Raw genomic sequence first — 13,469 nt, forward strand, 5'->3', positions numbered from 1 at the left:
AAACCCGTTCTCCTTTCCCGACTCCCTCGCGTGCCATGAGCCCACAGCCCTGCCTGGCCTTGCCCTTCTGCATCTACCTGAAAGCTCCAGCCAGACGGCCTTCCTTCCTTCCCCGAGCCAGGGGTGATGACACCTGGGGCTTTGTGCTGACTCAACATGGCCTCTGGGACGTCCCAGACCCAGACACCCAGCACCGGACATACAATCTCCTCTCGAAAACCCGCGCCTCCTCCTGTGTCCTGTCTCAGTGACCATCCATCTACCTACCCAGGTAGCCAGGTGAGAAACCTCGCGTCACCAACCAGCCCACATTCTGTGAGCTCTACCCCAAAGTCGGGAAATCCTGTCTCCCATCCCTGCAGCCTCTGCCAGCGCAGGCGTGCCCCCTCCCCTGCGGCTGCACAGTTTCTATCAGCACCTGATGCTCACCTTGCCCCCCTCCCCCCCAACCCACCCCTCACGGGGCAGCAAGAGCAATCTCTACACTGCCAGTCAGCTTGCTCCTCTGTTCCTTCATCAGCCACAGTTTGGCACATTTGCATTGAACAGAAAAAGCCAAGGTCCTTGTGCTGAGAGTCTGTGGCCTGGTGAGAGGAATGGGAATGAAATGAAGATTCGCTCACTGAAAGGGAAGTGGGAGGAACAGGATGCTGCCCTCAGGGGAAGTCCACACTCCTCCCCCTCCTCCCCCTCGGCCTTCAGTTACTCAGGGATGGGGCCTACTAGACTCCCCTTCTCACCTGGCTCACTCCTCCTCATCCTGCAGGGCCCACAGCCCCGGGTTAGTCTGGTTGAGGCTACTCGGTGCTGCTGCCACACTGTGCTGTCCTTCCCCACCAGACAGTGAGCTCAGATGGGCAGACCGTGGGCCTTGTCCATGCCTGTGTCGCCAGCCCTCACTCACCCTGAGAGTGCTCAGAAACACTGGCCAAGTCGATGAACAAATGAGTGAGCGAGCGGGTGGACAAACGAATGCCTGCTCTGTAAGGAACTCCTTAGCGCCGTTAGACCTGGGAAAACGCTTGTCGAGGGCCTGAGCTGGCCACTCCCACCCCCGCTTTTCGCTTTTCTACCTGCAGGCCAGGCGGCCCACAAGGAACCATCAGGCCCTGAGGACAGAGAGGGGCTCCAGCTTCAAAGGAGGAGCCGACCAGGGCTGGCCCAAGGGAGCTATTTTCCCTGTGAGGCCCCAGGCATTCCCGGGGGCGGGACAGGATGTGACGAAGCAATGCACTGAACAGGGTGTCAGAGGGTCTCCTTCCTGCAGACAGCATGCCTGCCTGCCACCAGCCCCCTTCCTGAGGGTGACCTCAGCCAGCAGACAGGACCTCACAGGCACACTTGGGTGAGCAGCTGGGGTAGGGGACAGGATGGGGAGCCGGGCCGGCAGCTGCCCGCACCCTCCACCTGGTGGGAGGGCCCATCAAGCCCTGGGCTGGGCTGTGTCTGGGGCCACTGCCTGGCCCCTCACACCTTTAAAGAAGGGCTGGGGTTGGGAGCTCTTCACACACGGCTTCTCCGCAGGAGTCCCATTTTCCGGGCCAGCACACCGCCCGGCTCTGGGGGCAGATTCTCAGGGTGAAGCCGCCTGGGATCTGACCTTCTCCCTTGTTCACTCTCAGGGAGTCTCAGTCCTAACGCGGAGGAGGGAGCAGGGTCTGCCACGTCTCTGACAGGTTGTTTGCAGTCAGAGAGGCTTAGGGAAGGGGGGGCGCTTCCAAATGGTGCACCTGGACTCCGCAGTCTGAGTGACACCAGAGAGGCGTGTCCTTTCCTGGGCAGGGGCGTTTCAGGGGCCGCTGGGACGTGGGGGATGCAGGGACACTGCCCTCCCAGGGCTGACACACAGAAGTCCCTAACCAACGGGGCTGCTCTATGCCTCTGTGTTCCATGAGGCACAGAAGGGGTGTCGGAATCAGCCCCATCCTGGGCGTCCCAGCCCCTGGCCACCCATCGCTGCTCACAAGGAGCTTCCACCTTGAGAGGAGGGACTCAGACGACCTGTTCCTTCCACTGTCGACCTCCCGCAGGCCCCGGGCGGGGAGTCCCCTCAGCGGCTGTGCTTTGCTGCTGCAGAGGCCAGACCACAAAACCACAGGAGCGCCCTGCCCCGAACCCACCCTCCTGCCTGTACGGAGGGGCCTTGGGTGGGGGGCTTCCCAAGCCAGGCGAGGGCCACCGCAGGGACTGCAACGGTCTCCGGGCGTGGCCTCCCAAACGGTTTGCAGTTTCCTCCCCAGAGAGCAGGTGGTGACAGGCAGCCCCACTCAAGCCCAACTCTGCCCTCCACCACCCACATGCAGGGAGAGGGGAGGGCAGCGCACTGGGAGCTGTGGAGGCGGCTTGGCTTCCCCTCGGCGGACAGCAGCCACCATGGTTCCCGCTCCTGCTGGACCCAGGCTGATGCTTCAGCTCCAAATCTGGTCTGGGACAAGCTGAGGAAATGCCGCTAGGCCCAGGCTAAGTCCTGCCTCCTACACCCCAACCCTGAGATGGACAGAGAGAGAACCACAGGCCTTGGACCTCCTGCCCGGCACATCCCTTATGAGAAACCTGCACAAGGGCACCTTGGGGGCACACCCCACGTGACCACACATCCCTCCTGGCAGAACTGCAGCGTCTGTGGCAGAGACGGGCTCCCAACCTGCCGTCCTGACTTGGCAGGTCTGCGGTGGGGCCGGGAAGTCGGTATTTTTAGAAGCTCCTCCAAGGTCCTAAGCACCCGCACCACGGGCCACGGAGCCCACCCGCATGCCGAGCCAGGGCGGGGCCACTCACCCGGTTGGCGGTGATGGCCAGGTTCTGGAGGTTCTGCAGGAGGCCAATGTCGGCGGGGAGGAAGGTCAGGTTGTTGTGGCTGAGGTCCAGGTAGCGCAGCTTGCGGCAGTAGAAGAGCTGGGGGGGGATCTTCTCGATCTTGTTGCGGTTCAGGTAGAGGCGCTCGAGGTTGGTGAGGTTGCCGATCTGGATGGGGATGTAGGCGATGTGGTTGTACCAGAGCTTAAGGCAGGTGAGGCGGTGCAGGTGCTGGAAGCTGATGATCTCCTCGATGGTCTTGAGGTTGTTGTCCTTGAGGTCGATCTCCTGCAGGTTGTGGAGGCTGAAGATGGAGTGGGGGATGCGCTCCAGGTCGCAGCGGATCAGCTCCAGCTCCGTCAGGTTTACCATCTTCTTGAGGCTGTTGAGGACGATGAGCTTGGTGCCCTCGTTGTTGACAGACAGCTTCTGCAGGTGCACGCCCACGTCCGTGACCACCTGCGGCAGCTTGCTCAGGTTGCTCTTCAGCCGCAGCACCTTGAGGCGCTTGAGCTCGCGCAGCCCGTCGATGACGATGTAGCGGTTGTTCTCCGCGCTCAGGTTGCCCGTCAGGTGCAGCTCCTCCAGCGTCTTCAGGCTGTAGATCCACAGCGGGATCTCCTTGATGTCCGTGAACTTGATGTGCAGCGCCCGCAGGTTCTCGCGCAGGAAGGCCAGGGCCGGCGCCTCGATCTTGGCCGCCGTGTGGTACAGCCACAGCTCCTTGAGGCCCGTGAGCTGGGCGATGCTGGGAGGGATGGTCACGTCCGGGATCAGCTCCAGCTTCAGCACCTCCAGCTCCACCAGGTCAAACACGGTGTCGGGGATGCCGCTGAGCATGAACAGGTGCAACTCCAGCTTGTCCTGCGCGTTCTTGGTGAGCCGCTGCCGCAGCTTGTCCAGCGTCCACTCGTTGTTGAGGTTCAGCTGCCGCAGCTTGTTCTCGCTCACCTCCGACAGGAAGACGGCGAAGCGCTTGGAGTAGAGCGGGTCGTACTGGTCGATGAGGTGGAGCATGAAGGCGAAGTCATTCTTGACGTCGGGGATGTCGCTGTAGCTGCTCTCTTCGCGGATCGACTCGAAGGAGTACTTCTTGAGGGAGCGGCGCAGCATCCACCACAGCGTGTACATGCAGATGAGGCCGTAGAAGATGACCAGGCTGATGTAGAAGGACGCCAGGATCTTGAAGAGCGTGGCCAGGGGGTGGGCACACCGGTAGGTGCGGTAGCCCGTCAGGCTCTCGATGTCCACGGTGCAGTCCACGTCGAACTTGATGTTGTGCACATAGTAGACGGTGTAGCAGATGATGAGGATGAATTTGATCACCTTGATGATGGTCTGCCGCATGTAGAGGCGGTACACGATGTCCCCCTCCTCCACGTGGGTCCGGAACTTCTTCACCTTCTCGAACAGCGCCTTGGCCTGCTCCCCCTCCTTCTTGTCCAGCACCCCCGTCTCCGAGCGGTCCACGATGCCCTGCTCGATCCGGGACTTGGTCCGCTGCAGCATGGGCACCGTGGCCTCCACGTCCTCGCTGACCGTCGAGGACTTCTTGTCCATGGAGCCGTTCATCTTGCTGAAGGTCGGCTTGGGGTCGCTCTCCTCCACCACCGTCTCCGACAGGGCCCGCGTGGTCCAAGGCGAGTCAAAGCACTTGAGCAGGATGGACACAAAGTGCTCCAGCTTCGAGCTGGTGCGCGGGAACTTGAACCAGAAGTTGCTGCAGGCCAGGAAGATGAGCGTGTGCAGAAGCACCAGGTAGGGGAAGTACTTGGCGAACCAGTGCAGGCGGTTCTCATAGCACACAGCATCCACGTAGTTGTACTGGTGCCGATCCAGGTCGTACTTGATGCCCGTGGGGCCGGTGTCAGCGATCGGCAGGATAGTGGAGTTGGAGTAGATGGGCTCTGCCCAGCTCCGGAAAGAGTCGTTGCAGGAGTCCTTGGTGACCCACTTACAAGGCAGGCAGATCATCTTGTCCTGGGTGACCTGCAGTGTGCCCCCAAAGACTGCGATCATCAGCATGACGATGGAGATGTAGTCGGTGAACACGTCCCACCACGGCTTCAGGATCCGGTACGCTGGCTGTGTGTCCGCAAAGTAGCGGAGCTCTGTCACTGGAATCATGGTTCAACCTGAAAGGCACCCATACGAGGGGGTTACTGCAGGGTAGCCTGGCTTTCTGGGACCCGGGGGTCAAGGGAAGGAGACAATGGACTCGTTGTCCAAAATTCCACCTCGAGTCTAGCGGGGAGCCAGAGTCTTGCCACTCGTGGGGCAGCCCCCGGATCAGCCTTCCTCCGGAAACCACATGGTCACCAGGTGACTGGGAAACCCCTGTGGGGGACCGCAGGCAGCCTCCCCATTTAACAGACAGGAAGACTGAGTACTGAGGCGAGGCCCAGGCTGACAGATGGCTAATTCAGGCTCACAGGAGCATTTGAGATACCCGGCTGGACCCTCCTCTTATTCAAGCATGTTGAACTCGTGGCCCGCGGGCCGTATGCCTCCTTTATTTGGCCTGTGTTAGCCTTTGAGTTTGACATGCTTGCTCTTCCGGATCAGACTGACTGCAGGGGCTTGTTGAAACCACCAGTTCACTTGGAGCCAGCTGCCGGGAAGCTGCGCCAGTGACCTGAAGAGATGTCTGCAGAGTCTGAGAAAAGCCAAATGCAGAAGAGGGGGCTTAATGTGAACTCACTTTTGTAAACCAAATAGGGAAGTCTGAGCGCTCCTAAGTGTGTGCATATAGTTATGTCCATACAGGGTTCCGGGAGCACTGGGGGGACCGGAGGACACACACAGTAGGAGGAGCTCCTGGGTGAGGGGACAGAGAACAAGACGTTCTCGGCCTGGAGCAGGAGGACAAGATCATGAATATGCACTATGGAAAATGATCACTGGTCATGTTCGTCCACGTGTGTATAGAAAGAAATTAAAAGCAGTAGCAGCAGGGTCTGTCCCAGAAGAGTCCTATTCCGCGGATCTCGGGTGAAGCCAGGAATTTGATTTTTTTTTTAGGGGGGGGTGATTTTTAAAAATATATATATATATTTCTTTATTGATTTCAGAGAGGAAGGAAGAGGGAGAGAGAGACAGAAACATCAATGATGAGAGAGAATCATTGATTGGCTGCCTCCTGCACACCCCTGACTGGGGATCAAGCCCACAACCCGGGCATGTGCCCTTGGCGGGAATCGAACCTGGGACCCTTCAGTCTGCAGGTCGACACTCTATCCACTGAGCCAAACCGGCCAGGGCGGGGTGATTTTTAATATGTGACTTCGGTGACACTAATGATTGGCCAAGTTTGGGAAACACTAGCTTAGAAGCCACATTCAGGAACTCCGGCCAGTGGCGTACAGGAGGAGTGCCTCAAATACACGTGTGCAAGGACTCTGCTCCGTGGTCGCTCTGCCAAGGCCCGGTGCTCTCGTGATGAGCAGTGTGAGACGAAGGGGATGAGAAAGGTACCTGATGCTCACGGGAGAACGCGGAGGCGAGAAGTGAAATCCCCGTGAAAACACCCCCAGGGCTACCACTGTTAATTCTCAATGAGCAATAACATCCTAGTCCTTTCTGTGTATATTTCTTAAAATAAAATTGTGATTTTGCTTTACACCCTATTTTGTCATCTAGACTTTAAACGAAGGTTAAATCCTGTGTTTTGACAAATGGATCTGTTTCTCTTGGGAGAGGAACAAGGGTGTCCAGGTTATGGGACTGGACCACCTTATTCTGATTACTAATAATATAAATAATGACAATAGTAATGAATGTTTCATGAAACAGGGCTTCCCTGCAAACTTCCCATCCTGTCCTTTTAGACGGAGCATGCTGGGATGGGTGGGGAGGACAGAAGGAAAGCAAAACAGGACCATGGAAAAACTGGGGCACTGAGATGGACGTGTGCAGGCACCGAGCTGGCCCTCACCATGGGGTCCTCTCGTGGAATCCCTTAGATGCCAAGAAGGAGGGCCTACCTGCAGCCCCATTCCACAGACAGGGGAACGAAGGCCCAGAGAGGTCAATCCACCCGCCCAATGTCACTCCTATAAACTGAGGGCAGAGCCGAGACCATGCCCCCGAACATCCGTCTACCTCCCGCTCGGGCCCTTACCAAGGTCTGGCCTTCTCGCCGCCCGCCCAGAGGCCCGTGAGCAGCGGTACCGAGAAACAGAGCACAGGAGTGCAGCTTCCCCACCCCCCAGAGCCAGGTCACTGCGGGGCCAGCAGACACCAGCTCCGCCTGGGCGGGTGGCTCCACCCCAGGTCAGCCCTCCTGGTGAGGCCAGGAGGCGCAGGCCAGGAGCGTGCCCGCCCCACAGGAAGGCCCAGGCCCTCTAATGACCAGCTGGCTCCGCACCACCCACTCCTGGGAAGGTGGCACTCCAGGGGGGGCCTGCTGAATCAAGTAGCCAGCCTCCGGCTCAGACACCCGGACATTTGACCCACCCCTCCTGGCTCCCCAAGTCCTCCTCCAGGGGGACACCCAATGACTGGGGACCGGAAGAGAGGAGGGACCAAGAGGAGAGGTCCTGGGGGCCTGCGGCAGCCTGGCCCGGAGAATCCAGAATGAGTGGGCCATGGCAGGATGTCAGGCGTGGGGGGTGGCGGCAGTGTATGACCAGGCAGGATGTGGTTTCAAAGGGGGAGTGGGTGTGTCAGGACCGAGAACGCCCAGCCTCCCAGTGAGCTTTGCACATGCTGCCTTCCTGACTCCTGGCTCTGAGGCGGGAGACAGTCCGGTCTGCTCTGTCCCAGCATGCCTGGCTTTCACCCCTCCACTGTCGAACACCTGTCTCGAAGCACATCCTGAACTCTGCTTAGGCCTTGGCTTGGTCCTGTGGGGCAATAAAAGTGACCAAGGTGTCCCCCACTGCAGGGCCTCTAGGTCCAGTGTGAGTGTGGAGACGGGTGGGAGAGGCAGAGGAGTGCCGAATAACTGCACCCGTGTGCAGGGAGGGCACCTGTGGCTACAGCGGAAGAGATGGGTGCCAACTTCGTGCTGACGAGGCTTCGAGGTGGGCCTTGGGCAAGCTCTGCACTGGCTTGCAGCTTCAGGCTCTGCACAAACACGAGGGCAGGACACGTCACTGGCTGCTGGGAGGAGCCCATGCACCTTCATGCTTTTGCAGAGCTTAGGGCAGAGTGGGGCGGGCAGTCAGTCCTGGCTGGTGCACGACTCTCCTCAAGCTCCTCACCACCTGGGAGAGGACCAGGTGCTCACGGGGGACAGGAGTGTTCAGCACACAGTAGGTGCTCAATAAATTCCGAGGGTCTCAAGAGCGCCCTGAGAGGGGCAAAGGGCCAGAGTGGGTGTAGCGAAGGGGGTGGGCCGCAGGGGTGGCAGGGAGGAGAGGCAGCCTCGGGTGCAGACCTGGGCTGCAAGGGCAGAGGGAGGAAGCAGCCCAACCCCAAGGCCCCTGGGGAAGCGACGGGTCCCCCACAGGTAGGGAGCTCCCTGCAGCGACCCGCCCCAGAGCCGGTGACTCAAGGTGACTCAACACCCAGACACCCAGTTAGAGCAGCTCCCCATTCCCAGGCTGACTGAGGGCCGCGCCCAGAAGCTTCCCAAGCCCAGGAGGTGCACATTGTTTTGGTGCCATTTTTCTCCTCAAAGTTTTTTCTTGTAGTAAAACACGTACAGCATAAAACTTACCATTTTAACCATTTTTAGGTGTACAGTTCAGTGGCCTTAAGTGCAGTCACATAAACTGTCCCCATTAAACACCAACTCCCCAAGCTCTCCCACCCCCCCAACCCCTGGCAACCACCTTCTACTTTCAATCAATCTGACGACCCTGGGCCCGCCTATCAGTGGACTCACACACTACGTGTCCTTTTGTGTCTGGCTTATTTCACTTAACATAACGTCCTCAGGTGCACCCATGATGCAGCATGTATCACAATGTCCTTCCTTTTTAGGCTGGATAATATTCCTCATGCCCATTTTACAGATAGGGAAACTGAGGCTCGGGGACAGTAAGTTACAGAGGGCACCTTCACATCGGATCTCCTCCAGGAGGCCCTTCAGCTGGAGCAGACCTTACCTGGCAGCTACCCCTGGGACACACCGGGCGTGGTCAGGAGAGCGCAGAAGGCAAGGGGGCAGAGTCAGGGGAGTGGGGCCTTTCCTTCTAGCCATGGGAAGGCCTGTTCAGGGCGTTTCCTGCAGACAGTGCATCCGCCCCTCCCTCGCTTAGCCCTCCAGAGCAGGCAGTGCCTCCTAGCAGAGGAGTGGAAACGGCTTCTCTGCCAGGGCCTCAGTGTCCCTGTCTGGAAGGGAGCAGAGAATCTGTCACAGATGTACCCATATTCTGTAAAAGGTAGTCAAGGTACCAAGGGGCGTGTGATCGCAGATCAAACACAGAACTCCTAGAACCATAAGAAAAAGGGCAGTCAAGCCTGGATGGTGTGGCTCTGGTGGTTGGAGCGCTGTCCCATGCACCGAAAGGTGGCGAGTCCCATTCCCGGTCAGGGCACATACCCAGGTTTCGGGCTCGATCCCCGGTGGAGGCACATATGGGAGGCAACAGATCAATGTTTCTCTCTCACATCAATGTCTGTCTGTCTGTCTCTCCCTCCCTCCCTTTCTTTCTCTAAAATCAATTTTTTAAAAACCCTCAGGTGAGAATTGAAAACAAAAAAAGACAATCAATTGGAGAAAAAAAATTGGCCAAATATATACATAGACAACTTAAAGAAAAACAATGCAAGTGGAAATTAATCTATGAAGTAATTATTAATCTCACTACTAATCAGGGAATGCACATTCGAACAATCAGATGCCGTTTCACTCCCCTGCGCCTGGCAGCAATGTTGAATTCCTAGAGGATGGTCGGGCACACAGGTCCCACAGGCCAGCAGTTTCTCCGAGCTGCAGCTCCTGGAGAAGAGCTTTACACACACATGTGAAGCCACGCACGGGGTGCTCACTGGAGAGTTTGCTGTTCCTAATAGCAAAACGTCAGCAACACGCCAAACATCACCAAGGAGCGGGAGGATAAACCGCTCTAATCATACAACTGAACAGGGAAGCAAAGAAAACGCTACCTGGATAGACAGGCCTCAGAAACGAGCTGAAAACAAGCTGTAGCCCGATACACACGTTACATAAGGTTTTCTATCATGTGTATACCACGTGTAGTGACGGCATAGAAACACGCACAGTGGGCCCCAAAATCAAGGTAATAATTTCACTTAGTGGGGAGAAAACGGCATTGGGAAAGATACCTTACTTGCGCCTGAAGTCATTTGAGAGAGATCGGGAGCAATTATTGCAAAAATCAAGTCTTGAATATAAAAATGTGTTTTAGTTTTATACTTTTCTGCGTGCTTAAACTATTTCATACAAAATTTACCAAAACAATCATCCTGGTTGGCCCCCTCTCTGGCCCTCACACCCGCCAGGCTCAGCTGGAGGCAGTGGCAACTGGACTGGTTGCCAGGGCAGCAGATTCAGCTCCCTTCCAACTGGCCTGCTGCTCACGGGTGCAGCGGCACCTGTGGTCTCTGAGGACCCAGCAGGTTCAGCATCACCCTTGCTGACCCCGCCCCGCCCCCAGGGAGATGTGGAAGTGGGCAGGGTGCAGCCAGACCCTTCCCACGGTGCCCACACTGGCAGGGAGAAGTGGGCTCAGGTTCCTGCAGCCAGGCTGCAATATCCCTGCTCCTGCGAGTCAGAGAAGCAACCCGGAGGGCCCCACTCTCCCCTGGGCGGCCGGCTGATCTCAGGAGTGCAAAGAGCAAGAGCTTTGGAGTTGGGGAGACCCAGGTTCAAATCCAGCCCTACCTTGAAACAATTCCATGACCCCAGGCAAATTATTTATTTTATTTTTAAAAATGTTTTTATTGATTTCAAAGTGGAAGGGAGAGGGAGAGAGAAATATCCATGGCGAGAATCACTGATCAGCTGCCTCCTGTATAACCCTCACTGAGGATCGAGCCCACAACCCAGGCATGTGCCCTGACCAGGAATCAAACCGTGACTTCCCAGTTCATAGGTCGATGCTCAGCCACAGAGGCACACCGTGCCAGGCAAATCTGGTACTTTTATGAGGAAAAAATACTTGGGAAAAAGCCAAAGGCCTTCCTCACTGGGTGGTTTCTGAGGATCGTAAAAGTTTACGAGAAGTACCTGCCATCATCCTCTGTTAGAAAAAGGCCAGGCGCTCCTGCCGGCCGTTCCCAGGGAGCGGGCACTCACCAGGCTCCGTCCTCACTGGGGGAAGGAGTCTCAGGCTGGGGGAGCTCAGACCCACGGCCTTTCCCCTCTGAGCCTCTGCGTCCTCCACTGTAAGAGGGAACTGCTACAGTCCCTGCCTCAGAGGCTTATTGTCAGGATTACACACAAGACGATGCATATTGTGTGAACCCAAGTCTGACACAGAGGAAGGCACGCTATAGTTACCACACCCAGCTGCCAGGGCAGAAAACCGCCCCGGATTCGGCGTGTGTGTGTGTGTGTGTGTGTGTGTGTGTGTGAGAACACCCAGGTGAGGGCTGAGCTGAAAACACAAATACCTACAGGCCAGACCAGACACCTAGAGGCCCCCAGGACCACCCCTTGGGTATTAAGCCTGGTCCCGTGTTGATTTCCTCCTTAAGCTCCTTATGGACAGAACAGGAGTCAAAGAAATGGCACGCTGCCCCCTCAGTCCCGGAGTAAGACCACCCAGCAAGCTCTAGCCCCCTCAGCCTACAGAGATTTGGCTTCCACACCTGAGCAGTGGCAGCAGGCAGGGCAGCGGTAAACAGGGCACAGAGAGCCTTTTGTTGAAGCTCAGAGAGGCTGGGAAAACTTCCCAGGCAAGAGGGTAGGGGGGAGGCTGTCTCTCCAACACTCTCCCAGGGAAGGGGGCAGGGCCATTTCCAAGAGGCCCCGGAACACACTGGGTCACTGGCCTTGTCCCAGGAGGGCTCTGGGCCTGTGAATCTGCTCCTTGGCCAGCGCCCCCAGCCTCCTCTGGTCCCAGAGCCAGAAGAGAGAGGAGGGGACCTTGCCATAGTGCACACAGCCCACACCCGCCCAAGCGCGAGGCACTGCCCTCTAGGCCCCCACACCCAGCTGGAGTGAGTCAGCAGCTGTGGGCTGGGGGCGCTGCCTGGCTTGGCACTCTCCCTGTGGAGAAGGGCACACCCTCACTTCCTGGGGAGGGAAAAGGGGAGACGTTCTGGGCCAGAGGGGGAGGGGAACAAGTTTCAGTTCCAAACTACTCTCACATTGGGGCTGGGCCTCCCAAACAGGCTTGTCCTCCTGCATTTGCAGGGGCGGGGCCTGCCTTAGGGGGAAAGGGTGCCAGGTAGGGACACCCACCCTGGACTTCCCCCACCGGGAGCAGGCCAAGCTGGAGGTGAGGGCTCCCCCGCACCCCTCCAGGCTGGCATTAGCACCGCTGGTTACTGACACGGCACCCAGCACTTCCTGTGCCTCAGCTCCCAAACTCCACCCAAACCAATAGGTGGCTCCAGTGTGTGACCTTTGGAAAGCCACTTGGCCTGCCAGGACTCTGGTTTCCTCATCTGTAAAATGGGCTGATGAGTCCATTCCTTATAGGGTGGTGATGAGGACTGGAGGAGGCAGTCCATAGAAACTTCTGGCCCAGTGCCTGCCACTGTAATGTTAGCTGCTGTTATTGTTATGGTAAGTTTTATCTGAGCCTTTAAGGACCTGAAGTCCGAGGCCCAGGGAGGTTACGGGACCTGTCCGAGGACACAAAACTAGGTGGTGGGGAAGATCACCCAGATCTGACTTTCCATTGTGCCAATCCGCCTCAAAGGCTGGTTTCCTGGGCCTGCCCAGGCACCCAGACCCAGAGATGCTTCCCGGAATGAGGTCCCTTTTCCTGAGGGAGGCAGGGAAACCAGGCGTCTTTCTGGAACCCCAGCAGGCCATACTCAGAAACGTCTGCGTCTCTCAGGTGCAGCTTTAAGGGAACTTTGGAAGGGAGCCCAGCTCTGGGTCTGGGCCCAGAAGCTCGGTGTCGGGTGTGGGCCCGTGGGGCAGAGAGGCCTTAGAGACAGGTCTTGGTCTGCTATGAATACCAGTGCCCTGGCCGGGTGGCTCAGTTGGTTGGAGTGTCCGTCGTCCTGGATGCCAAAAAGATTGTGGGTTCAATTGTCAGGGCACATAACCAGGTTGCAGTTTTGACCCCCAGTCGAGGCGCGTACGGGAAATAACTGATCAATCTCTCTCTAAAATCAATTTTTAAAATGTCCTTGGGTGAGGACAGAAAAAGCAGTACTGCCTTCTGGACAGGTTACAAAATGTGGGCAGGAGCACCCCAGGTGCCGATGCAGGTTCTGCTGAGATCCCAGGGGACTGGGGCCACGGGGGCTGCCCCCTGGGATGCTGACCAGGGCACCAGCTGGGAGGTTTGAAGGATGGGATGGACTGCCAGGCCGCCCCACCCCCTGTCAGTGCACCTGCCGACACCCCGACTCTGTCAGAGGGCGTGAGTTTGGCAGCGCCTCTGAGATGTCCAGGTGGAACGTGAGAGCTGTGGAATTTTACAGCCACTCCAGGCAGAGCCTATATGGTAGCTGTCTATTTAATTTTGAGGTTTTCCGCCCTCAAGAGATGCCTGAATGTAGAACTTGCTACGAGATGCAGCAGAAACGCATCAGGGGAGTCAGCAGGGATGTCTGTGGCTGGCAGTGAAAGCTATTCT

At 57.5% G+C, this 13,469-nt stretch overlaps 2 protein-coding genes across 4 annotated transcripts in view; both read right to left on the bottom strand.

Moving 5' to 3' along the window:
* The window catches only part of PHYHD1 (phytanoyl-CoA dioxygenase domain containing 1), a 38,817-nt gene that overhangs the window by 21,126 nt on the left and 4,222 nt on the right, over window positions 1–13,469 (bottom strand).
* LRRC8A (leucine rich repeat containing 8 VRAC subunit A) overlaps window positions 1–13,469 on the bottom strand; it is a 28,854-nt gene that overhangs the window by 9,243 nt on the left and 6,142 nt on the right. For all 3 annotated transcript variants that reach the window (XR_004971117.1, XM_036329421.1, XM_036329422.1), the window contains one exon: window positions 2,779–4,931. Coding sequence is in view for 2 of the 3 variants with exons in the window: in XM_036329421.1 (XP_036185314.1) it covers window positions 2,779–4,923 (2,145 nt within the window). In the remaining variant the exon portion in view is untranslated. The remainder of the gene's footprint in view (window positions 1–2,778; window positions 4,932–13,469) is intronic.

The sequence above is a fragment of the Myotis myotis genome, unplaced genomic scaffold (genome assembly GCF_014108235.1).
Source record: "Myotis myotis isolate mMyoMyo1 unplaced genomic scaffold, mMyoMyo1.p scaffold_m19_p_12, whole genome shotgun sequence".
Lineage (NCBI taxonomy): Eukaryota > Metazoa > Chordata > Mammalia > Chiroptera > Vespertilionidae > Myotis > Myotis myotis.